The 27,315-nt window shown below is 40.2% G+C and overlaps 1 protein-coding gene across 4 annotated transcripts in view; it reads left to right on the forward strand.

Annotated features, from left to right (window-relative positions):
• Positions 1–4,132: 4,132 nt before the first annotated feature.
• The window catches only part of RBPJ (recombination signal binding protein for immunoglobulin kappa J region), a 57,161-nt gene continuing 33,978 nt past the window's right edge, over positions 4,133–27,315 (forward strand). The window contains exon 1 of one of the 4 annotated variants that reach the window (XM_030449498.1): positions 4,133–4,197. In XM_030449498.1, the coding sequence (XP_030305358.1) occupies positions 4,178–4,197 (20 nt within the window). In that variant the 5' untranslated portion in view covers positions 4,133–4,177. The other 3 variants (XM_030449501.1, XM_030449500.1, XM_030449499.1) reach the window with 3 other exon arrangements.

A 27,315-nucleotide genomic window follows, 5' to 3' on the forward strand; every position in this document is an offset into this window, starting at 1 on the left:
CTTTTGGGAGCTCCCATACTAAGGCACCTCAACAGGCATGAAGATGCAAATTCAGATTTCTCATTGTGCTCCTGTCCTCTCTGAGGTTATGACACATGAATGAAAACTGTGTAACAAAGTTCCTGCAGCACATTGCTAACTAGCCCATCCTTTCCCCCAGTCATCCTCAAGACAGAGTTGCAAATCCTCTAAGTTGAACAAGAGCATCCACCTCGAACACCAGAGGCACGTCTGACATCAAGCTGTCCACCTTGTAGCTTATGTGATAACTTTTGTTGGCACAGGAGCCAGAGTTCAGCTGTCTGATATCTTCTGTGGGCAACTGCCTGTTTATTTTCTTTCCCAGACACGCGGTTAAACCACACTGTACATCCTGTGCTTACAAAATTCCAATAGGGTTGTATCATGGTACCTACTACTAGAATGTCTGATTTACACCACCAGATACACACTGCAACACCTCGAGATAAACCTGATGTTATAATGAAGTTCAAGATGACCGTGCAGTTCTTCCACCTGCCGTGCTTTTTAAGGTAACTGGATTTTATAAATAGCTAGGATTTTATAAGACACCCTGATTTATTTTTTATAAGAAGACAGACTTGACTGAAAAGGGGACCCCTGTCCCCTTGTGTGTCTCCTCCATGCTTATGCTAAGTGTGCAAGAGACACGGGGTGCTCTGCACAAATGGGTCTGGGTCTGTTGTCTTCTCACCTTTCTCCAAGTCAGCAGGGTGGGAGGCAGTCGCCAAATGAGAAGCCAGAAAACCTGTTACCTAGTGCTGTGCCCAACAGAACGGGCTCTGGGGAAGTCCAGAGTCAAAGCTGAGCAGGATAAAGTTTGGTTTGAGCTGGCTGGACAAGCTCCTGGAATCCTGGCCTGGTTATCCCAGCTCCCAGCTGATGCTCCCAGCTCCTGTCTGGAGCTCCACACCCCAAAGCCAGCAGCAGCTCCTTCAGCATCACCAGCAAGCCCAAACTTTGGGCCAAAAGATTTCCTCCTGTCCACATGGAAGGCTTGATCTCTAATGACTCTGGGGGCTGTTACGAGGCTGCCTGTCTTTTCTCCTCTTTCCACCCAAAGTAAGATCCTGGGAGGACAAGGGAACCATACATATTCCCAGATGAAGCTGCTGGCATCCACTGAGCACGGATGCATGGACCTGGCTCCCATCTGAATCCAAAGAGGCAGGAAGTGGTCCTGTCCCCCAGTTTGCAATTGAGAGTAATCTGGATTTCCTTCTTTAACAGCCTTCCATTTTTGAGGGCAGTTAAAGATTCTGAGCACCCAGCTGTAGTCACCTGGCAGAGCACCTGCTTGGAGGAAGAGTGAAGCCCAACACTTTCTGAAATCACATCCTTCAGAGATGCCTCCAAGTTCTGCTTCTCTAATTCACCTCTGAAGTGACTGCCCTGATTCAGAACCCTTCCACCAGCCCCAAGCAGTGCTTAGGTAACTCCTGATTTGCATCCCAAACACAGGATTGCAAATGGTGCAAACCTCGTCTTTAAATTTTTCCACCCCAGCTCTGGAAGTGTTTATATTCATTCCAGACCAGGAAGCAGGGGCTGGTTCCCTGAGGTGCTGGGTGCTTTCAGTTTCCAACAAAGCCACCAGGAACTGCTCACACTCTGCTATGTGAAATACAAATTTTCAGCAGCAAGAAGAAAATTCAATGTGTAAAATAACCCTCTCTGGGTTTTAGTATCTTTCATTCCACTGGCTACTCACATGGCTGCAGGCTGTTGTTTTTGATCTGAATAGTATTCCTGGCCTTTTGCACTACAGATTGTTTATAATCAGAAGGAAAAAAAAAAAACCACAGTTCAATGGTTATTTGTTCTATAATGTTCCTCTGTCAGTGATGGAAAGGACTACAATAGTTTCTTTAATTATTAGTTCTTAAAAATAATATACCTGCTCCACTATCCAATCAATTTGGTTATTAATCAAAATGCCTTTTTTGTAAAATATTAAGAGTCTAGACACTGCAGATTATTGTGTGCTATATTTTTAGATTTTCCAGTTTGATTCAAAACACATTAAAAGAGGGGCCCCAGAAAATGACCATCTAGAGGCAGTCCATGGCAAATATCCAATAACCATTCTTAATGGAATGGAGCTAGCGTGAGCTGAGATCATTCTTTAGCCTTGGGAGGAAAAAAAAAAAAAAAAGAAAAAAGAAAGAGAAGATGTTTTTAGGAAGAGATTTCCAAAGGGATTATGAGTTTCTCTCTGCAAACAATACAGAGGATTTCCAGTATGCATTGTGCTTTTGCCGAGAACTGCACCTATGAGGGAGCCAAAGTCCTCTGATCCTGAAGGAGGAGGGGGAAATCATGATGGGGAAAGTCCCTTAATAATGGCAAACAGCAGCTGTTAGTACATTGAGTAGAATGACAGCAAATTTTGTCACCAAGCAATCTCTTAAAGCAGGAATTAACTTATCTGAGACATTATTAATTGAATGAGTGGCAGCAGCAGAGAGTGTATGTGGGAGAGAAACCTGGGACTGCTGAAATGACTTGTTTCCTGATTTGGGAGGCAGCAGAGGTACAGAGGTGGAGTAATAAAAATGATGTGGGTTTTGGAATCTCAAGGGATCTTTATATCAATGTTGCATTTGTGCTTGAAGTTGGATTGACATTTTATGCTAAAAAGGCACAGAGGAAGCTGACCAGACAGGACAGAACCCTTGATGTAAAAGGATTTTCAAACGTGGTCCTTTAATGGGCAGTCAGACTCACAGCTTGAAGTGCCTATGTTGTTAAAATAATGAAAAATCTTCTTATTTTTCATTATGTCAAAACTCTGGAGCATATCCAGGTAATTGACCTGTAGATACCTTCTGTTCCAGTGCCTATATTCAGAGGTCTATCTGAGGTCACCCACAAGGTTTGCTTGATTTGTTGGGAGCCTTGGCAGATTCAACAGCTTTTGTTTGCTAAACAAATATATCTTACGCATGTTGGTTGCAGATGACAACAACATTGTGAAACCAAGCTTTTCATTGAAAACCGATTTTTCGGAAAAGTGATGTAGTATTTCTGTGTAAGAAATCCAATAGATCCTTCTCATAGCTCTGCCTCTACATCCCCATCTCCTACTTTTGTTTTTTATTCACTTTTAAGGCTCTCTTTTCATTTATCACGGGTTTCAAGGTTTTGCACTAATTTTTAACCTCTGTAATGAACGAGGAAGCGTTTGTTCTGTGCTGCCTCCGGTTGGGGGTTTTGACTTCTACAGCTCCGCCAGGAACCCCAAGCTGCTTGTTACCAACTTGGCCTCCGTTTTGCACGATTTAAGCGGTTTGAAGAGAGACCGGGCCTGTCACGGATTGACAAAACTTCCCCACCATCTCTGCTTTGAACTCCTCAAAACATCCATTTTAGACTGGGGGAGGAAAAAAAAACCAAACAACTTGCCCCATGCCCCCGCTCACCGCCCACCGCCCACCCCACGCCGGGGCCCGCACTGCCCCTCACAGCGGGCACTGAGGGGGCTGCGGGTACCCCAGAGGCCCGAGCGCTGCGGGACAGCGCGGAGCCCCCTCAGGCCGCCATGTGCCGGGCCCCCCGGCAGCACGAGGCGGGCTGCCCCACTGCCGCTTCCCGCTCTGGGGGGGGGGAACGTGGGGGGGTTGCGGTGCAGGCGGCCGCGGCTGTGACTTCCCCTGCCGGACGCTCCAAGGCGGTCCCCCGTCGCTCCGTCCCCATACGCTGGCACCCCCTCTCCCTTCCCTCTTCACCCCGCACGGTTTGTTCCCCGAAGCCGCCCGCCTCCGTTCCCCCTCCCTTCCCCCCATCTTGGTCCGTCCCTCCCTGCCCGCCCGCGGGTGGAGGCGCCGCAGCTGAGGGAATCCCTCGGTTCCCCCTCCCCTCCCCGCCGCTCCCCTCCGTTCTCGCGAGAACTCCCCCCTTCTCCCAGCTCTGCCCGCCGCTCTCGCGAGACCTGCGGGGTTCCCACGCCTCGGCAGCTGTTGTGTCTGCGGGGACAGCCCCGCCCCTCCCCCCCCACCACCCCGCGCCCCGCGCGTGTCTCACGAGCCCGCGCACGCGCGCTCCGGGCCCGGGAAGGAGGAGGAGGAGGAGGAGGGGGCGGGGCGGAGAGAGGGGGAAGGGAGGGGGGGGAAAACGCTCTCGCGAGAGTAGGAGTTTTGGCGAGAGTTTGTGGAAGATGGCGCCTGTTGTGACAGGGTAAGTGCGGGGGGTTCGCAGCGCCGCGCCGGGAGCCGTCTCTTCCTAGGGCTGGCGGAGCCCCGGCTCCTCGCCTCCTGCCCTTCAGCGCTTTGGCCGCCGCTCTGGGGAAGCCGGGGTTGCCTTCCGGACGGCCCCGGGGCAGGCCCCGAGACGCAAACCTCCGGGGGGCTGGGATCCCCCCCCGGGTGGGCAGACGGGAGGAGGCCCCCCGCACCCCGGGTGACGGCTCCCCGCCGGCCCGGCTCTCCGGAGGCTCCTCGGAGCCGGGGTCCCGGCAGGGCTGGACGCTTCCTTTGCTCTCCCGGTCTCCGACACGGACACCCCGGTCGGGACTCCGTACAGGGTCAGTGATCGTCCCCGCTGCTCCCGGAGGGGGATCCCTCTCCGTGGGCTTCCTAGAGAGCAACGGAGCCCAACGGGGAGGGGACGGGAGCCGGGGCTGCCAGAGGCCGTTTCCCCTTCTCTGTCGCCCTAACTCATCCTGCCGCAGGACGGGGACCCCCAGGCTCCGTCGGCCACATACCGGGAGCGCTCGGACAAAGGCTCTCGGTTTGAGGCGAGCAGAAGTTGAGCGCAGTGCCTCAGAGCCCCGCTCCAGCACTCTGGCCCGGCGGGGCCCGGCTGGAGGCCCCCGGCCCTCCGAGCGCCTCTGTCACTGCCACGGAGCGCTCTCTCGGTAACGCCGAGACCCGTCAGGCTTCCCAGCCCTGCTAGCAGGACAGTGGCTCTCTGAGGCTAGAGGACTGAGATCCCATTTCTCTCCTCCCCGTGCACCATTCCTAAGGCTTTGTTGAGTTTTTATCTGCCTTCCTGCCAATATTGCATCGCAGTGAAGGGTAACAGCTTCTCCGCCCCACTAAGCCACGCTGGATCGTAATGAATGATAGTCGCCATCCCTTTCAGCCACACTGGGTATTTATTACTCAACCACGGCTAGCCAGCTGCAGCGTCTGTCACTGTAATAAGTGACACCCTTTTAGCCACCTCCAGCTGATGAATAATAACAGACCCACTGCTGGTATACAGCATGCAACCTCACCTGCAGCCTTACATTGCATATTGCCATCCTCACCACATCTTGAATTCTGCTGTCTATTGTAAGTGCCGTGCCCTTAATTTTGAACTCTGCTCAGCACGTGTGACTTTGCTCTAGGTGTTGAGGGGAAGGCAGTCAAGAAAAAGAATGGGCTGTTTCTGTCTTCCACCTGTTAGTTCCAAACGAAATCTTGACTGGTGGAAGTACTACCACGTCTTTCTAAAGCATGGACCTTATTTTATGATTTCACAGTGTGTCTGTGACCTTCTGTCTTCCCTGTGGGATTACATTGTCTACAACATTGGCTCTGTGGTTAGGGAGCAACAGCCTGCTTGGGGGTGGGGTGGAGTTGGTGGTTGATGCTTTTGTTCTCATGGAGAAGGTAGCATTATGGTATTTTGTTGTTTTGTTTGGCTGCAGCCGTGTTTCCAATTCCTAACTCTTGTTTGTCAAAAACTAAATCGAAACTTTTGCTTGATTTCGCTCCTGATAAAGGCATCTTGTGGCTCTTACACGTTTTCCCAATTAAATGTTCTTTTTGGAAGCTGGTCTTGTTTGTTATGGTTCCTGGAGTGTACTATTTCAGAGGTTAGAGTTGAAAGAAGGGAACAAATGTGTTTAAAGTTTGCTATAAGTATTAGCTTGTGCTCTAGTTAGTGTGTAAGTTTTTCCACGTTTCTATTACTTTACTCATCTGAATATTTGGGGTCCATTTCCTTTTGTTTATTGCTTATTACAGGTTTGTTGTGTTTTCATTCTCGTGTCACTACTTTTAACCTTCTTGGAGATCTGTTAAAATGTTTCCAATAAGTGCAAATATATTGGGGAAAAAAATCAAATAATTTGAATCTTGAGAGAAAAAGTGTTTTTAACAAGAGTAAAGAAAGCTGTGTAGTCTGGGATTTTAATGCTAAATTTATTGCTTGAAACTTGTAAGATGCATAATACTTGAAAAAGTAGTCTTGTTTTCTTACTGTTAAATGATTTTAGCTTTGGTAAAATGAAATCTGTTAACTTGGTTAATGTTGTAGTTAGATTACATCAAGGAGCCAGATACCTTCTTTATGATATGACCTGGTTTTGACATACGGCTCTTGTGCAGAGTTGTCTGTGTGTATTAGGATTAAAAATTGATGATACTCTAGTAGCTGAATTTTTTTTTAAATAGTAAAGGCAGTTTTCTTGCTGAACTGTTCTGTAAATGCTGACTTGCACAGGAAAAAAGTGCTTGCAATCAAAAAGCTGTAACTGAAGAGCACAGTACCCAAACACTGCACTGTATTTGTCTCATGGGCAGCTTGCAGTTCTGATGTGTTCTCAAACTTTGAGATAAAGCATATGGCTTTCCTGCAGTCAGTGTAAACTGAACGTAAAAATACTACTTTTTTTTTTTTTTTTTCCTGTGAAAACTGTATCCCTAAGCCTGAATTACAGTACATAGGTTTATGCTGCATTGGAATGGAGTAGTAGGAATTTACTGCAGTAATTTTGGGGGGCAGTCAGGGTGCATTCCCAGTTTCATGTTTGTTGCGTGTGGCACACTCCTGCTACTTGCATCTCAGGGAATGTCCTGGTGAAAAATGCTTGTGTGTTCGTTGTGACTGAACCTAAAGTGCTCTGTGGGGAAACAAGATATAATGGAAAGGTATGCAGAAACACACAACAAGTAACTGAAAACGAATTATTAACTATTTGAACTCTTATTTAAAATGAAGTGGCTAATTAAGGGCTGGGATTGTGTTTTTGGGGTTTTGTGGAGTATCTTTGGTTTTGCTTGTGAATGATTTAAGGAAACAGATTTCAAGATTACGGAATTAACAAAAATGTTATTTAATTAGACAATCATGTTTCGAGTGCAAAACATTTTGTTTTGAATATTTACTAATCCTGCAAAAATACCTGTAGGCCTCAATTAGTTTGAAAATTGCTGTGCTGTGCCTAACACAACCATATGGCAGAGAAAATTTCTAATCCTAACAATTTCAATGTGTCATTTTAAAATAATATAAAATATGGAATGGTGTCTTTGTAGATTGGGACAACCTTTAAAGTACTAGAAAATAATGCAAGAAGCCATTGCAAAAAAAAAAAAAAAACCTTGCAAAGATTCCTATATCAGCAAACAGATGAACAAATTTTAGGAATGGTATATAAAAATGATAAAGCTAGTTATAGGTTTGAGTACTTGATTAGCAGTGAAAACCTTTGTTAATAGCAGCAGACAGGAGAGTATTTGGGTTATTTTTCAAGGAGGTTGAGAACTCTAGCCTTGAAAAAGACAAAAGTAACAGAGTGGCCTTATCACTGGTATGATGTTTTCTGTAGACACTGTAGAGTAGAAGATTGTTTTGCTACCACTTTTTAAAGTATCAGACTATTTAAATTATGTGTCTGAATTAGTCATCCTAAAGTTCTGTGGTTAAGAGGTGTTTCCTGACTCAGAATGCTTCATGAAATATGGTTAAGGGAAGACAAATCAGATCTGTGGTAACACAAGAGAATGTTTGGCATCAGTACAGTGAATTTTAGGGTAGTGGGTCTAGGTGTGCCAGCCATCTGGCCCTTTTGTTTGTTTGTTAATAAGAACTATGGAAAAACTTGTAGGAGGTTTTTGAAATGAGAAAGTACTGCTTTGTGGAGCTCTCCCAATCATGAGAGCAACAGAGAAGTGCGGAGTGTATGAAAACGTGACATCTTATACAAACTTTGACCTCCTCTTTTTTCCTAATTAGCAATTTTAGGATGAGAAGAACATTGAGCAGTATGAGGGTCTTCAAGGAGAGAGTGAAGCTAGTAGTACTCAAGAGATAAGGGGTGTGGGCAGGGGAGAAGACCTCCTCTGTGATTTGACCTCAGGCTAAAAAAGCCTGGGAGGACTGTTCAGGCTGTTCAAATCGAACTGTGTCGGTTTGGGATTTTGGAAGGTGAAGAAGGGTGCTTCACTAGTACAGATGTGAACTCCTGTGGTAAAAGGATAAAGCTGCAGCTACTAAAGGCACATCTTAGTGATGTGGTGGGCATTGCCATGGTCTCAAAACCAGGTTATTTCTAGGATTTCGAGGGAACCATGGTTTGAGGGCTGATGCTTAATTGATGGTCCTGAAAGTCAGTGACTTGCAGTGGTGGGAGACTGAAGCAGGGATAGAAGGAGTAATGGATGTGCTCTGTGTGTGCTGAGACTGAGCTAACAGGGAGGCATCTGTACAGAGACATGAGCTGAGGTGTTAGCTTGGACAAACACAGGAGATTGGAAGTAGAAGGTATATTTCTGATTGATGGCAGGGACTTAATAGTTGAATTTGAATCCTGGCCCTGACTAAAGTGGAGGGGAATAGAAAGGGATTAAAGAAAAAAATCTATTGAATTATTTATAAAAATAGTACAGGTGAATGAGAAGGCTCCTTCAGGAAGAGATACTGAAAGAAGAATTGGAATGCTAAGGAGTGAATCATGAGAGCAACAATGCCAAGGAAACCAGGGAGAATATTTCCAGAAAAGAAGCATTGCTGGTAGTCTTGGGTGATTGACAGGTTCAGGAAGATAAGAATTATGTATTGATTCTGAGCCTCATAGGGCAAGGGTGCCAGAAATCTTAGTGAGAGTGGTTTCAGTGGAGCTCAAGGAGTGGAGTTAGGATTATATAGATGATAAAAGTGGAATTCAAGATGGGGATCTTCAGGCTACAGTTTTTACTGCCAATGGAGGTTCAAACATAGTGCTTATTAAGTTTTGAGTAATAGCATAACTAGGACTATTACAATGTGTATGTGCACATGATGAGTGTTATAGGTTGGGAAAAACTCATTTACAATCAAATGAGTAGATGGTTTTGTGTGACTAACATTTAAATCTTTATCAAGGAGCATGTCAGTCTCAAGTCTGGCTATTGGGAGGTCTCTGTGAGCATTGTATTCTTGAAGAGGTCTTCTGTGAAGCTTGCAAGTATTCTTTTAACCTTAGTATTTTTAGTAGGAATGATTTTGTGAAGTCAAGTTCTTGATTTGGATTTCATTTGCTTTCGTTCTTTATTTGTGGAATTAAGTAGCTCTTTGTCATTTCTGACTTACTCTGGTTGATACAGAACACAAAGAAACCTTGAAAATAATCTTTTTATAGCTTGATTTCTCTAGAAGTAATCTGTAGACTGTTTTATTAGGTGTAATACATGTGCATTTTTTACTACTAGTTAAAAGGCAATATCCTATGCTGATAATCTCTTTGCAGAGATAACTTCCAAATATGCGGTTCTGTACTATGAATTGCATAACTAATCATGGGTTTATGAACTGAGAGTTTCTTTCCCTTACTAGTTTCTACTTTGTAGTAATAATTCATTTTAAGATTGGTTTTTGTTATTCTGAATTTAAGAAATATCTATATTTTAAAATAATGTGAAAGGAAACTAAAGCAGCCTGTAACTACTTGCAGAGCCTTCCTGAAAGCCCTCTGATGCCTTCATAGAAAGATTTGGAAAGAAAGGTTTTATAGTTAGTAACTCATTCCTGGTGAAGGGTATAGTTAAGTTGCAATACATAATTATTTTACAGTATGTTTGGTTTTTGATAAAATTGAAGAGAGAAGTAGTAATTTTTGGATTTGTGAAGTACATAATACAGACACGTGTTCTGTCTTATGTAGAACATTTGAGTCTGTTGGGAATGAAGAATCCACTCTATGCAAAATATTAGTTTCACACTTGGAGAATAAATCATGAGAGCATAATTTTAAAGTTTCAGGACAGCTTTTCTGTTTTTCTGTTACTTTCCACCCTGAATTCTTTGGATGTTATTAACTGACCCATATGGCACTGCAGTGTGCTGAATCACTGCCTCCCCAGAGCATTTCCCAGGGAAGGTGTACTTCCAAGTGGATTATTTATTTATTTACATTATTTCAGTAGTTTTTAATACTGAGCAATTGTAGTGTCTGCCTGCTTTTAAAGAGTTGCTTATATTTTCCTGCGTATTTAGATGAAGGAAAAAAGGTAAATGTCACTAGCTGTATTGTCAGATAAAATCTTAGCTCTTAATAAAACTGGATATGCCTTTTAAGTCTCCAGTATTTCAAGGCAAGTTTATAATTACAGGTGTAAAATATATTCTTGATCTTACTGAGTTTTTATTTTTTGATGTGGAAATGGTTACAGTGTTCTAATGTATGCTTTTCATACTTGCACATAATTACAGTAGTTAATAATTAAGATTATACGAGGCAAGGAAATAATATGGAAATTATCTCTTTCCAATGTAAAAACTTGAAAAAGGAAACAGCCAATAAGTCTCTTTGAAATAAAAACTTATTAATAGAAAATAGCAATTTCCATAACATTATTTTCTTACTGAGTCTTGGAAAAGTAAGTGCTAAGCTTAGAGTTTGACATTATCTCATTTCCTGGGGTTCTACTTATGTTGTGATGCTTTTTACTCATAATTTCTGCCTGTGTATTTTGTGGTTGCTACCTTTTAAAAAAAAACACAACCCTGTCAAGTACCCTTTCCAACCTAAAGAAGCTGTTTCATTGCCTGTTTCTATGTGACATCATAGGCCACTTTGCAGAGCCTGTGTATACTATTTAAAGGGAAACACTTCATGCTCTTCAACTGGAGTTTAGTTAGCCAGGCGGGGATATAGGACCATGTATCTTCATGCTCTTTTACTTGTAAATGCATAAACTACATATTTGCAGAGGTGAACATTTTTACCAAGAAAGGAAGGAAGGTGAGGATTTCAGAATATGCAGTAGGAGACACCTCTGTCTTAAGGCCACAGTTTTACATCTTTAGGAAAAACAAAAGCTGTAACAATACTATTTTTGTCTTCCATTAAATATTTTTTCTAATTTTTGAAAAGCTTGACAGATCTATAAAATTTTACCATAAATTGTGGTCATTGTAATGTTTTATTGTTTTGGTTAATTGATTATTCAATGAGTGTCATGCTACTATGGGATGATTTGTTCTCAAAATCAGTCTGAACATTTCAGACATAAACACTTCTTCAGGAAGTTTGTGAGGCTCTTTTTTTTGAACATGTCTATGTAGATAAGCCTTAAACATTCTTGTTGAATTAAAGTATATATTTCTGTAATTATTTAAATAAAGTTGCTTTCATTTCTTCACTTGGGAAGCATGAAGAGCTTAAGGTGTTGTGTTGAGTTTTAACTTTTCCTTATTTGTTTCTTATTCAGGAACAGAAACTTTGTTTTTGATCGTAATTGCATGATTAACTTGTATGAAGTGCCACTTAATCAGTATATTCAAAATCCAGAACACTTGTAATAGGCAACAAGCTATACTGTCAAGTGTTCATTTATGACTGCTCTGCATGAGATTACACCTATTATTTCTTTTATTTTTTCTGCTTCTGGCAGGTGAGATGAAAGCATATATATTGCTGTGGGCCCTAGTCAGTATTTTGATTGGTAATTTAATTAATTATAGTTGTCTGGGTTGCAGAACAAGCATTTATAATTTTACCTTTATGAGTATGGATAAATGCAGACATTTCTTTAGGAAAAAAAAAATACCAGAAAAAAAGTCTTTCTGCTTGTATTCTTGGTAATACTGCTTGGTCTGTAGAACATTTCATCTCCATTCTTGTTTTTTTCAAAGCTGTACTTGTGGTGTATTTCCAGTGTGTGGTGCTTTGGGTGATTACCAGGAAACTTGGGATCAGAATGAAACTTGATCAGGCAGCCATGAAATTCAGAATTTTCAAAGCCTCAGAGAGGGAATGGAATCGCATAAAATATTGGTACCTAATTTTTAATGGAAATGGCTCAAAGTAAAAATTTCTAGGATACTTTCTGGGCAGTGTCCTTCTTTTCTCTACAATCTGTTCTGGGGAGCAGTGGTAGAGGATCTTGCAGGCAATGTTTCTTTTGCAAGGTGTGGGGCAGGAACTGCCAGTATAGAAAATAAGGCTGAACTTGTTTATTCAGCAGAAGAATTTGTGAAACTAAGCTTTTATCAGTGTTTGATAGAGTGCGGGAGGTCTCTGATAATGGGTTATGACTTTCCCCAGTGCTCTGACGTAAAGGGAGCTTCAAAACGAAGGTCTAGAGAATCAGAGGTGCTTGTGCTCACTCTGAATTTGTGCCATTGTGGAAGAGTTCTAAGGCCTGGCATAATAGAATAAATAATAATTAAACTTACTCAAGTTATTTTGTTGTTGTTGTTGTTCCAGCCATCTGTGTAAAAGCCCTTCGCGTCCTGGACAAGGAAAAACAAGCACGAAAAAAAAATAAAATACTGACTTGCCAAGGTCGAATGCTGAGTCCATAGAAACAGAATTACTGTCTCCTGGTTCGGTTCTGTGTGGCCATGGGTTTTGACAGGTGGCATCATGTCTTCCTGTGCTACTGTGGATGTGAAAGATGGTCAGAAGATATCAGACTCTCTTAGGTTTTTAATTAGGTTTTAAGAGTGATGGTATTCATAATTAATGTGTCTTGGGAGCAGGGATATTAGAATGAAGAGTGGAAAGATGCTGCTCTTACCTAACAGACATAAAAGCAATGGGTAGGGCATGACCTTTTCTTCAGGTGGCATGAAGGAAAAGGCAGGGGCACTGCAGTGTGTGGTGGCCATGTCTTTATACTGCTGAAGACACTATTCTGAAGGTGTTAATTTTTGAAATTCAGAGTATTTTACCACCTTTCAAATCAGTCAGCCAGCTCTGGCATTAGTTGTGAGTGTAAGAATTCAGAAAGGAAAAGGCTTTATTGGAAGGCTGCTGTTATTCTGCGTATATGTGTGTTTCATTTCATGCACTTTTATTTTTGTTGCGGATGTACAGTGATGACTAGTAAAATCCTTAATAAAGTAATATCTTCCAGAAGTGAGAGGGATATAAGAGAAGTATTTTGAACAAGTCTTTTCTGTCCAAGTATTTTCCTGTCCAGATTTTTTTTACTGCTTTTCAGCACTTTGCCAGCACTGAGTCCTGGGGTGTTGTTTTGGTTTGGTGTTTTGTTTGTTTGGTTTGTTTTTTTTCTTTTACATTCCAATTTTAAATTTTTGTTGTATTACATGGTTGGTTTGGTTTTATTTTGTTTACATGTGTGTTACAAATCTCCATTAATAACTTGTGCAGAGCACTTAATCAAAATGGATATTTTGGACTGGGCTTCCAAAGGCTTGCAGAGTTCTTGATGCATAGTGACAAATTCCCAGTCTGCACAGATGGTGCTAACTTTGAATCCTAATTGCGATGTAAAAGTTTGACATCTTCATAGAAATGATAAATCTACAAGGGTGGCTTCCACTCTGAATTGTTTTGCTGCTGATTATGGACATGAATGTGCCACTTACCTTGTCTGCAAGATTTACAGAAGACAATACTATGTGAAGAGAGGGAGTTCTGTAGATCTGAAGTAGTATTTTGCCATAAAGATCATAAGAAATTGGAGTCGTAAGAACTTATTCTGATATCTACTTTGATATCTACTGATATCTACTTTGATTAATAATAGAAGTATTGGCCAGGTTCATGTTCGGTTTTAATAATACAAAAACTAGGATTTGTGTTAGCAGTGCTTACATTTAAGTAGCAGCACTCTCAAAATTTCTAAGAACAAATTCAAGAGCTACACTAAAATAAACATCAGAAATTTGTTGTATTTGTAATGGGCAAAAGACCCGTATTTCACTATAGTTTCCAGGCAAAACAAAGGAGTCATTATGAAACAGTGTTTGAAAAATGGCTTATTAAATTTTATTCACAATTAGCTTGTTGAAGAGATAAATCATACTTTAAACGGTAGCAAAGGGAAAGTAGACCAGGCTCTTAGAGTCACATTTAAGTGTTAAAGGCTACCAGAAAGTCTAGGACAACTCTTTTTATTGGATCCCATGAATTGTAAGGATAATGGTTTTGTTTTGAACTGCTGCTGCACCTACATGGAGCTTTTGAGAATGCAGAAGATAAAAGGTGAGCTTAGAAGGTATTGCTGAAGGTACCTGTCAGAAGTCCTTCTGTGCATGTTCCCTGAATCTAGGGTCTTTCTTTATGGAAATAAAATAAGAAGGAACTCTTGACATACCCAGTGGTCTTCCACTATTTTGTCCCCATAGTTTTTCTGGACAAAAAATACTTCTTGTTTGTTTGTTTTTTCAATACTTACCAAGCAATTGGAAGAACTGGATTGACTCTCAGCTGTTCCATCTCATTGCTGTGTGGCACTTAGTTAGCAGCAGACTGGTCAGACTTGTCAGTTTGCATCGTCATGAAAGTCATATTGCATCAGTTCAAGTTTGGAAGTTTATCTTTTTCAGTTAAAATAATTCTTAAAAAGTCAAAGAGCAACAGACCTATGTTTGCCACAGTTTATTAGGCTGTGATGAATGTTAGGTCTGTAAAGATAACAAGATTTCTTCACTTACTGGAATTTTTCCTTTCTGCTTCTGGTGCGCAGTGTTCAAATAGAGGGTATTGTTTTTATGGTGCTGTCTTAACAAAGATTTTACTGTTGGCACTTTTGACACTTTCTCTGTTGTATTCTGTGTTCTCCTACTCTATGTCCCATATCAGGCAATTTCCTTCAATAATGATATTACTTCTTTGGTTTTTTTTTTTCCTTTAAGATGGAAGATACTATTCTACTAGTGTCCTGATTACTTTTCTAACTAATATTGTCTCTTTTTTTGGCATTACTTGAAAAATATGTATAGCCGCTGCATGACATTCCTTTCCTCTAATTCCAATTGAGACCCATTCAATTCTGCTTCCTCTTGTTACATATACAGTATATTACAATAATGATTTTTTTTAACTTGATTGCTTTCAGTTTTGTTTGCTCCTGAATTTCCTGACCAGACCTCAATTAGTTTTGCTTCTACATCTGTTTGCTATTTTTTTTAATGGGGTAGTACACCAGAATACTTTCTTACCCCATTTTTGTTGTGAGATTTCAGTATAAGCTCTATTCTCTTGATTCCTGGGCAGTCTGTGTTCATTTACCTTTGTTCAGAGCAGTACTTCTAGCGCACTTCTCAAGAGTGTTGCTCCTTACTTTGGAGCTGTTACATTCCTTCCCTCCCCCTATTTTTGCTGTTACCAGTCTTGTAAGGCTTATGGTGTGCTTAGAGCATCACCACCATTAGCTACAGAATGGGGAAGTCACTGTTACAACTCAGCCAATGGGATAATTTAACAACTGTAATATAACAACTGTATGTTATGTTATGTTGAATTTTGAAGCTGAGAGCTTGGCCATATGAGTCTTTCATATTGAGAAGAGATGTCTAATGAGCACTGGTATGCTGCTTGTCTCCCAGCTAAAGAACTGGTGAAGACTGGAGAGAAAAATGAATTTAAAAGAATTCAAGAGCTCCAGATATTTTGTGTTACAAAAGACAAAACATAGATACAGAGAGATAAAGAAAATTAACTTAGTTGGAAAGCCACAGAAAGATCCTGTGTTAAAATTGTGAAGGCAGGAAATGTATTTTAGGAGGGCTAGGAAGAAGACATAGTGGAAGATCAGTTTGTTTTGGAGGAGTTTCATTATTTCCTTTCAATACCCTTCTCTCTTTTGAAATGTTTGAGTCTTCTTCATCCTCTTAGAAGTGTGTGGGAAGCTGTTTTGTTATCCTTTTGCTACTTTAAGGGGGATGGATAAAATAGAACTTAGAATGAACTTAGAGACTGCAGTCAGCTCCTAGTGGCTTTGTAAGGAGTATATTTAAATCTGAAGAAAGAGGACACTTTGTTCTTACTAGCATGGTTCATTTCTAAAGCAACAGAACTGGGAGAAAGGGTTGGTTTTGAAGTGGTGAAAGCAATTAAAGGAAAGTTGAGTGCAGGTTGAAAGTTTAAATTCTGTAAATAAGCATTTCCTAAAAAGATAGATAAACTTCAAGTAGTTTGTTTTACAGCTTGGTTACACAACTTGAATATTTACTATACAGAAAGATTTAACCCCTAAGAGCACGTGTAATCCCTAAGGGTTAGAAGAGCACATGTAACTTTCTGCTAAAAATTGTTTTAGAGTTACTTTTGAAATTAGATTACTTTTCTTTTTGCCTAATTCACTGGCTGAATGCCAACATTGCATTTGCTTTTCTTAATACCTTTTCAGAACCTTAGAGCAATAGTATTCATGCTGGGGTGTTTTAATACAGTCTAAAATAGTTCCCTTCTACTTCTATTGTTCCCATCAGAGAAAGAAACTTTAGTATTTTTTAATATGCTCGTCATAATATGGTCTGCTGTTGTTGCATCACAAAAAATAGGTATTTGAAGGGTTAGCATCAAGATATTCCTGAAGTAGGTGTGTAATACTGGGACACTTTCTTTTATCAGAGAGCCTCAGTTACTCAGTGATTAAGCAGCTCAAGTACATCTCTGGCTAAAGCACTCACTCCCCCTTCATTTTGCAGGAGAATTTTAAAAGTCCAATGGGCATGTCCTATGAATAATAATTCCAGCCACTGAGACTTGGTTGGTGCAACCTTTCTCCTTTGGTAAAAGGAACCTTCAGATGTTGTTTTGCAACAGAGGACCTGTAGTTGGAGAAACAGGAGGCAAACACTTAAGCTTTGTCCCAGCTCTTCATTGCTCCTTCAGTCTGTGGCCTCTTCCTTTTTTTCAGCTGCTTTCTTAATTTCTGTTGTGGAAGCCAAAAGTAACTTCATGCTGTTCTCCTAAGAGTTGAGTCATTTATCAGCTTTGCTTGTGCCAAATAATCTGTAATGGAATCCGCTACAGTTTCTTCTGCTTGAGGCAGTTTATTGAATTGTCCACTTTTGCCTCTGTGTCTCAGTCCTCTTTACTACTTATTCTGCCTGTTTTCTACAGTTCCTGCAGTTTATTGTAGCTGTCAGAAACCTCTTAAGGACTCTTGAGTTCAGAGTGCCCTAGGTCTTGCTACAGGATACCTGTAGGTAGCTCCTGTTCATCTGTAACTCCTGTGGCTTCCAGACCTTACCTGTTGGGTGGAATGCAGGTTCAGGAGCCCTTTTACCAGGGGCTCTAGTATACCTGAAAGGATGGAGTGTGTTCTCTTTAATCACAAAACGAGTCAGGATTCTGGGACCTCTTGGGACCTCTCTGTACTCCTTGGGTGTTGTGAAGAGTGGTGCCCTGATGGTGAGCATACTTTAGGTTTGTCCCAAGGTGTGCTGAGATGGTTGAACAGATCCTGCAACTACTAAAAGTATCATAGTTGAGCAGCTGTTGAGTGCCTGTCATGGCATTGTTTGTGTAGTTAACCAAGATATATGTCCTAAAGGACATTGTGCTTTGTAGTTGCCAATCTCTGGGGAAAACTGGAAAGTCCTTTCCTTGAGAAAAAAAGCAAATTGACCCAAAACAAACAAACCCCACAAAACTCAGCTGGATTAAAAAAAAAAAAAAAAAAAAAAAAGAAAGAAAGAAAAACGCCCAGTTTTTTTATTTCTTTAAATCAGCTTTTTGAAAAGCAGACATATACCCAGTAGAGTCATTATGCTTTCCTTTACTGTTTGTAGTTAATTTTATTAACATGCATTTGTATTATCACACTGCACTTGAGAGCTGGCTTTCTGTGCATGCCCTCAGACCACTGTGGCATTCTGTTGCAGAGCCTCTGCAGCTTCTGACCTATGTGTTTTGCAGGCTTTTCAAGTATCACTCCTATATGAAACTGGCTTTGTGGATGTATTAAAACTGAATTTTAGTTCTGGGCTGGAGTGACCCTTTGAGGCTGATTGTACAGATGATGCTAAGGTGCCTTGGGATTTCCTTGCACATCTAGTGTAGCTCTGTTCTAAAGCAGAACTCTTCTGTGGTCTCTTACCTGCCCTGCTGGTCTCCAAAGCACATGCAATGGGTCCTTTCCTATCTACAGTATGCTCGGACCCTGTGAGGTCCAGTTTTTAATAGAGGCTCTGTTCCTTCCTGGCATCAGTATTGGGTTAAGAAATCTCTTGAACTGGAAATAGTCATAGGCAGGAGAGACTTCAGGAGAAGTACTATTTAGGCTTGTCTAGTTCTTGCTTTTTTTTAGCTGTCCATTAATTCTGCTGTTGTAAATAGATGAATGGATTGCTGGAGCTTGGGTGCGAGTAAGAACAACCCCTGTATTCACTAGCAGTGTGAGCAGAAGGCCCTGCACCTCTTGGGGGGCTTGCTTGGCTCTACCCTTCCTCATCATTGCCTTACTCACTTTGCATCAGAAAAGGGAGTAGAAGGGAAAGGATGGGCAAGTAGTCTGGGGTTGGCAAAGAGGATGAGCTCTCTGAATACAGTGGTAAATGATGCTCTGTGTGTGTAGGCATCTGAATCATCTTTCTGTCTCTTGATTCTCTTAAATTTTCTGAAGAAATTTTTCAGGTAGGAAAATTAGATTTTGCTCTCTCAATGCTGAAGTTTTTGTCTGATTCTTCTGTCTATGTCTATTTCTTGTTAATGTATGGAAATATTGAATGGCTTTTCTCTTTTACCCATATTCTTGTATTTAGCTGTAGGGAAGTTGTTTTTTCTCCCCTTATGGGAGTTTCCTGTGTATATGGAAAAAATACAAAACAGAAGTGAAAAACAACCTCAGGCTTCCAAACCTGCCTCTTGTGTTTCACTTCTCCCACTACCCTTCTCATCATAGAAACAGTGCAGCACTTCTTCCTCTGTCCCTACAGCAGTACCATCTATTTAAGGGCTTAAGATACCATCATAGCTAATACAGTGGGTAACATGGAAAATGAAGTTATTACGACAACCTATGAACCACTGGGGAAACAAAAAGAAAAAATTTACACAGTGAAATACTTTCCTCATGTTTATCCTCAAGTTGCCAGAATGTTTTATTAGGCTTTCTTCAGGCTAGTAAACATACCATAATTTGGTACCTGTTCCAAGAGTTTTATAGTCATAAATAAATTTAGTATGCAACTCATGGGTTTTTTTTTTTATTTAAAAAATGCACTTGAGGCAGGGGCCCTAAAATTGTGTGTAACAAAACAGTTAAGTTGCTTTTCATAATTTATTATTGTCATTAAAAATCCTGGAAACCCTCTGCTTGCATGCTGTCTGCTCAGTAAACAGTTGGTTTCTGTATTTCTTGTGCCTGGGTGAACAGCATGTAGATAAAATTGAAAAGAGTTGGAAGATGGAGATGGAGCACTGGTGCTGCATTCTAGATGCATGAATGCTGTTTTGACAGTATTCAAACTTTCCCATAACCATATAAAATGATTTAAGCACTTTAAAATTGGGATTCAGAATTTCCTTCATTTGTCTAGGCTGCATTTTGCTTATACTGTTGTCAAGTGACAGGATTTTTTTGGTCTCCAAGTTGTTCTGTAAAGAGCGGGGGTAAAGAATTTGTGTGCTGTGTATTTGTGACTATATGTTGAGCAAGGTTTAGAGCCCAATACCATGATGAGCTCCTTCATCCTGAATGGGCAGAGTGTAGCTTTAGTGTAATTAATGCATATGCTTGCTGTCTACCCAAATGGCATGTCCAGAGTGACCAGTGGTAATTTCTGTGATTTCCAAGTTCTGCTTGTCTTTTTCAATGACATCATTATTTTGGAAGTGTCTATTCCAGTTTTCATAAAAGTCATAGCATCTTAATTGTCTTTAAGAACTCTTGTTCTTTTTAAACTTAGAACTGGCTTATGGGTTCTGAAGTTACTGCAAGGATGGCTAATCAGTTTTAGAGCTTAAGCTTCATTTTTTTTTAGTAAAATGGAAAACTAAACCAATGAAAGAGTATTAGCCATTAGTAGAATGCTAAAAGCCTGCTTTGAGGACACATTTGCACATCCATTTTTTCCCAAATGCATTAATGCCTTGGAAGAAAAGATGCCATCTCCCTAAATGCTTCTAGGCCATAGCTACTAATGCTGGTAATCCCCTGGTTATCTTCACTGAGAAGTTTTTTTGTTCATTTCTCTTAGCTGTACAGGCACCTGTATGTGTTAATTCAGCTGAACCTTAATGATCACATTTTTCCATTTTTTCCCATTTTTCTTGGAGAGCTCAGAAGAGCCCCCTGTTTGAAGCAGCACTAGGCAGGAGTTGTGAAAAGGACCTGGGGATCAGCAGACTCCCTGCACTGCACACTGAGCACTCCTGTGTTCACAGGCATTTTCAGACTGGTCAGGGTCTGAATTGAGACAGTGGTAGCTGCTAACCGAAATTACATCTTGTTTAGTGCTTCAAAACAGTTTTGACAATTTACTTTCCCTTCTGGCCTGAATGTACTTGAAAAGATGAGACAATGTTTTGAAAAGAGGTTGGGTTCGGAGCTCAGCAGTTGGGAGTCTTCACAGCACTGCTTAGGCTCGCTTATCATGCAGCAAAATCCTTACACAAAAATTTGTGCCAGCACAGGCATTAATCTGTGAAACTAGTGGTGTAGCAGTCACAGGCTCAAGGTCATGCAGAAGTTAGTTGCTGTTGAGTAAAACTTTACTGTAAAATGCTAGTTCTTGAAGCACTTAAAATACCTAGGTCAAGTAGAATTTTGTCTCAAAAGCATTCTTGTTTTCAGGCTGGCTTCACAGTTTATAGTGTACCTCATTAAGATGCAGAGAGAAGTTTTACCAGTAATTTGCATCTGTGTGGAGTTTAAACTTGACAAACCTGAAAAGCAAGCCTACTTGAATTAAGTATGATTCACACAATTTCCATTTAAAAAAATGGTCAATAATAACTGCTTTGCATTTCTGCTCTGTAGATATTTTTTTTTTCTGAAGAAAAATGCCCCATGAAAGCTATTTGGACACAACAGGAGCATGTATAACTACGTAAGAGAAGTATGATATGATAGCAAAAGAAAGGATTATAACGTGTTAGCCTGCTGACATCCCAGACATGTAATCTAATCTTTTCATATGGTTATTACAAATGTACTGTGATAAGGAAGTGTATTTTTGGAGTGTCCATTTAATTATCTTGTTCAGGGATCATTGACCCATTTACCACAATAGTTATTAAAATATTATCGTAATTGATGGGTATTGTGAAGATTATGTTTCTCTAGCAATTTGCTTTTTAATATGACTTTTGCAATTAAAATAGTAGTAATTGAAAGGAACTTGTAGCTTATATGATTTAAACAGAAATATACTTGTTATACTTATTTTCCTTTCTCTTTCAATGGTCAAGTATTACGATAAATTGAATTTCTGTGTCTTTCCTAGATGAGAATACCTAAATAATTAAATATAAATGAATCAATTAGACATGTAGAAATTTATGTATGAATAAGTTCAGTAACAACAAAAACCCCACAAAAAATTGTGTTATTAAAACACAAGTCTGTGAACTGCAGAGGGTATCTCACCTGATGTAGCTGCCTGGTTATGGGACTTTAAAAGGTTTAAATTTGTGTCTGGAAAAGGGTCCCCAGTTGGAGGTCATTAGCACAACCAGTGAAAAAGATTGGCAGTGAAGAATGGGCTCCAAATGGTTTGGCTGTCCTAGAAAGTTGAAAAAGAGTCTTCTAATTCTCCCTCTTTTCTGGGATGTCTGTTTATTGCTGCTGTTTTTACGGTCGTGGGATGTTGTATTCATAAGGTAAATTACGAAACAATATGCTTGAGATTGATTAATTGTAGGATACTGACAGCTCGTTTTGCAACTGCACCCAGTTAATATTAGTGTAACCACATATTCCTGGGTGATGCAATAAGAAAACATCTGAAATCTAGGAAAACCTGTAATTTTATAAAGAGATTGTTGCCAAGTACAGCTTTGCTAAAAAGTGTATGTTTTCATGGGTTTTGTGTCATCGTTTTAATTTACCCAAGAGAGGGATTTTATTTGTGAATTTGGAAATTCCTGTTTGCACTGAAACCTGTTGATGAGCAGGTGAGAGGTGGCTGCATAGAAGTGACATTCTATTAACTCTAGCAATTTCCTTTTAGTGAGTGTAAGAGCTGCTTCCATTTTGCATTTTGAAGGATTACAGCAATGTGGAATCTGGAGGAAGAAAGGGAGCGAGAGGGTACAGACCTTAATAATACTGTGCTTAAAAAATAAAGTAGAAATACTCCAAAATAAAACAAGTTTATTAAACTGCCTGAGTTGCTGGTGGAAGGAGGTCATAGAATCATAGAATGGTTTGGGTTCAAAGTGACCTTAAAAAAAATCTAGTTCCAAGCCCCCTGCACAGGCAGGGACACCCCCTACTAGACCAGGTGTTTTCTGCAAGTACAAAAATGTAGCAAAAATTTTTGAAAATAACCCTTGAAATTTTGCTTTGGCAGACTCCACATAATATTGCTATCGGAACTTAACAGTTGCTAAAACAAGATTAGTACATGGAATGCGTGGTTTTATTTGTTTTAAGTGACATTATATAAAACCCACTGAAGTGTGTCTAAACTGAAGCTCTGGATGCATCGAGTTCCCAATAGGAAGCTGCTGCCGAAGTGGGAGGTCACACTCTGCTCTGAGTGTTCTGGTGATTGCATTGTGGTACCACTGGCACCCACTGGGTTCATGACTGAATCAATAAAATTCATTCCCCTTCCTTTCTTTCATCCTCCTTCTCCCCCAAAAGATGTTTTTTGTTCTGGGTTACTGATCTGAATCTATCTGTGGAAAGGTCTGACAAGTGCTGGGGTTTGGTGTGGAAGGGTAGGTCCGTGGAGCCGGGAAGAAGCTGGGAGGCAAGCCCTGTGTTTGGTGGTGACAAATCCACTCAGCTGCCTGGGAAGCCACAGTTCAGCTGTGAGCTGGAGTGGCTGGGACACAGGCACATTGGCTTCCCCCGAGCTAGCAGGGAGGTGGGAAAGGCATTTGGGACAGTTGTGATTTAAACTGTCACAGCAAGACTTGTCAGAGTTGGTCTGGTTAATCTTTAAGATGTTAATATTCTTAGGTGTCATTGTGCATTAAGTTCTGACTGCATTTGGGCTGAGAGTCTTAACAACCTAAACTAAACACGGACAAAGGTTGTTAGTCTGCTGGTAAGATCTCTTAATTATGCTTAAGACCTGTTTTTTCCAAGTCCTTTTCCTGACAGAATTCTTCTGTGTTTTATATTCTTGTCTATAGTTCTTTCCCACGAGAGTTAGAGGCTTGGTAGAATGCAAGAGAAAAAAAACTTAGCTGCTCCTTCTGTGTAAACCTTTTTTTTTTTTTTTTTTTTTTTCTTCCCTTAATGTTGAATTTGCTGAGGTGGCTGAAGAGCTTTGTGCAACCACAAGCACTGCTTTCCTTCGGTCTCCTACTGGTGTACTGGTGGTGTGACATGGGATGAGTCTGCTGTCTCTGGAGGCCCCTTAGGGACAGATTACTGTGTGCTCCTTAGTTTTCTGCTGATAGGGAGCACTAGTAGTGAAGTAGCAATGTAGTAATGAAGATCCTGTGCTTATGCGTGTATAGAGGAAGGAAAAGGACATGGAAGAGTGACTTGTGGCTTTAATGGAGCACTGGTTAGAAATTTTGAGCTGACCAATGACTATTGCTGCCAGTAACCTGTTATCTCTTTAAGAGGTGTTCAAAAGAAATATGTATTTGCCTTTATGGTTAGTGAGATTAAGCTGCCTTTTGGAGAATCTTCCTCCTTTTCAAGTCTGTATGGTTCTTTACCACTTTCAGTTTCTGCATCTGTTTTATATTTTTATATTTAAAGATTATTTTTATATATATATATGATATATATAATTATTTTTTGCATCCGTTTTATATTTTTAGCATTACAGTGAGCAGTATCAATTAAAAGAAAACCATGAACCTTAAGGTTTTGCCTTGGGTTTTTTGTTGGGTTTTTTTTTTTCCTAACTTGCCTTCTGTACAGAAGGAAGAATGCTTATCTTCTAGTTAAGGATGGAAGGTATATTGAAAGAGTTGTCTTAACACTGCAGATGTACAGTCACTGAAAGCAAGGCTGAGCAAATTCTCCAATATAGTGGAAGGTTCCTAAATTGGCAGAGAAGTGGTTTAAAAAGTCTCATCTTGTGTCTAATTTGTGAGACAGCAGAGGCAACAATTGGTTGGTTTAATAAAGTTGATTCCTCATGTATCTAAAAAAAAATCTTCAGACTACATCTTAATTCTGGTAACTGTAAAAAGCATTGCTTTATTACTCAGTAACTCTATTCTTGCCATATTTAGAAGTTTAATATCTTAAGAGAAAAGGTAGCTGCTTGTTTTAAACGCTCAGTGGTATGTGAATTATGGTTCAGTAAGGCACATAGAATCATTTTCTTAGGAAATAAAAGTCACGTTCACCTGTGAAATATCTACTCATAGGTGATGGGCAAGGTTACATCCAGGGGGAAATTTACTTTGCTAGATGGACAAGAACAATCATAATGACTGTACAATGAGCAAAGTAGTTGTCTCTAAAAGTTGTGAATGTGGGACATTAAATGTGAAAGCATGCTTCAGGCTGATTTTTATGCATTAGAAGTCTGCCATCATTTTTTAACTGATTTTGTGAACAACGTGCAGTTGTTTTCCCTTTTCCTAACACTTTTTATTTGTTTGTTTGAGCGGATAAAGGTGAAACTAATGCACCTTATTTTGTGCATTTACCATGTAGTTAAAATAGCTGAGCCAAATAATATTGTGTTTTAGAGACTGAAATTCTGTTGGCATGCTGATTTTTCAAGCTGATAACTCTTTCAGTTTCTAAGGTAAGTGTGTGCAGTTTCCACTGGACATTTGAGCTGAGGTTATTAGGGAGTTAATCAGAAAGAAATAATAGCATGTGAATATAAAGTCATCTTAATAAATGTAGTTATTCTTTATGGTGATTCTCACTTTCTGCATCATTCTAACATTTTAATGGTATGCTTTAAGTTGAAAATATCCAAATTTTTCAGCATACCTGAGGTCTTTGGGCTACTACAGCTTCTTGCAGCAGGTACCTACAGCAAAAAAAAACAAAAGCAGGGAAAATACATGTTTAAGCACCTTCTTGTTCTTAAATAAGCAGTCATTACTGACTTTCTTGCCTTCTTCCTTAGTGTGGCAGAGCTGTGCGAGTTCTGTCTGAATTAAGTTTATGTTCATTTTGGACTAGACCTTTGATTTTTCTTTTTTGAATCATGTATAAGTATAGTGAATTACTGGATGATGATTTTTTCCAAATGTAGGTAGAGTAGTTTAAAGAAGTGAGTTTTTTTAGTTCTATAAATTGTTTAAAATTGAGCCTACTTACGGGTACGGTGCAAGCTGTGTTTAAATTGCTGTTGAGCTTCTGTGATTTTCTTTTTTTATGGGGATTGGAAAAGAGAGAGGACAATAATGAGAGCAACGTGGGAGGATGAAAGTGGGTCAGAAAAGGGAGAGGGAGTTTCTAATTGAACCAGTGACTTCCAATGAGAGGGCGTGACTAAACGAAGCAGAGCTTTTTCAGTTGTATTTATGTCAGTATTATTTGATATAGTGCCAAAAGTGTATATAGAGCTGTACAGTAGAAGACTTGTTTCAGACACGTAACATGTTCCCTGGGCTGGAGGACTTAAATTCTGTAAGTATAGGCTGGAGCAGTACAGGATCATGCAGTTCAAAGATGTGATAGTGCATGGTTGGTGGCATTCACCCTGGAACAGGTGGGTCCTTTTTTTTTCTTTGGTCTTGAAGAGAAGGTGTATTTTGTCCATCAGTCAAAAACTTAGTGTTTTTTTTTATTTCAAGGGCTGCTGTGCCCCCTACTTCCTAGGAGCCACAGTGCAGTTGGACCACCATAATTTGATCTCTGTAAGGGAGAGAAGGACTGTAAGAGTAGCAGAAATGCTAGCTAGTATTGTTCATGTCCCTTAAACATTCTCCATTGGTGAGGTTTTAAAATTGATTTTTATCTCTTTTTGTAGGATGAGTAAGAAGGAGAAGGTACAATGAGTAATATTTCAAAGCAGACTGGCTGAGTTTGGCTCTTTGTACATTAGGTGTAGATATGAAAATTGTATTTCTTTTTAAAAATGGGTGAGCTTTTAGCTCAATTTCTAGTTTTCAGGACAAAATCTTTACAGCAGTATTTATTACAGGAGACACCCTGATGAGAATCAGGGCTTAAGTGCCACTGGTGTGCAGAAGTGAGAGTGCACTGGTGACTGCACGTGAGTGTTAGTGCATGCGTGCACCCTGAGTGATGAACCAGCCCGGGGCATGAGGGCTGAGTTGGAAACTCTTATTCTGCTGACTTCATCAGCTCCAGAGGATTGTGCTGGAAAACACAGTTGCACCTGGAGGGAGCAACAGGAACAGATAGGTGTCATTTCTTGAGCAGTTTCCATACCGCAGGTATGTGATAGTGTAGGAAGAACTAGAGCCTCTGAAATGCATCATTTTGTCTGTGTGTTTAGTTGAATAAGTCATAATACATAAAGCTAAGTGTGTTCATAGCAAAAAGAAGATCCTAAGGTAGATATGTCATTGCAAAGTAATAGATCTGCATAATCTTTGGTGTTTTCTGCGCCTTTCTTAGAAACGTATAACAGCTACAGCAGTGTTTTGATTGAGGAAGTAGTAGAGTAATAACTTTGGAGGTTCTACTAAGGGAAAGGAAATTGTAGAGCACTGTAAAATGTTTAGGGTATGAGTAGTCTTAAGGATGTAAAACTCTACTACATAATGCTACATAGATAACTGACACAGAACTTGGGGATTCTCACAGTGTAGGTTGGGTGATATTAAGCTGTGTAACATTAAGTTAACAAACTATAAAAGATCAGTGGAGGATAAAGAAAAAATAAGTGTGTGACATGAAGAGAGGTACATAGAGGCTGTTGAGGATAGAGTGGCTGAGAGAAGAGTTACTTCATCACCTGTCCTTTCTTTGGACAATCTAAATTTATTTTAGTTCTTTCCTTTTACTTTGTGCCTTTGTTTAGTGCTCAGTGTTACGGATAGAACAGCTGTCTCTGTTTCCCTTAATGATTAGGCCTGTGGATATTGAACCCATTTTTCTTTCAGAGAAGATAAAATTTTCCTTCTGAAGGTCTTTGTTGTAGCCATTTATATTGTTCATTTATTCAGTGTCCTCATCTATGCAGAAGATACACGTGAAATGTTCTGTTTGAGCATAAGTAATACCAATTGCTTGTGTTTACTTTCATCTTAGTGTATCTTCCATTCACTAATCCAATTATGTCTTTTGCATTAATCTCTTAGAAATTGTGTCCTTTAGGTGTTTT

The sequence above is a fragment of the Calypte anna genome, chromosome 4A (genome assembly GCF_003957555.1).
Source record: "Calypte anna isolate BGI_N300 chromosome 4A, bCalAnn1_v1.p, whole genome shotgun sequence".
NCBI classification, from domain to species: Eukaryota; Metazoa; Chordata; class Aves; order Apodiformes; family Trochilidae; genus Calypte; species Calypte anna.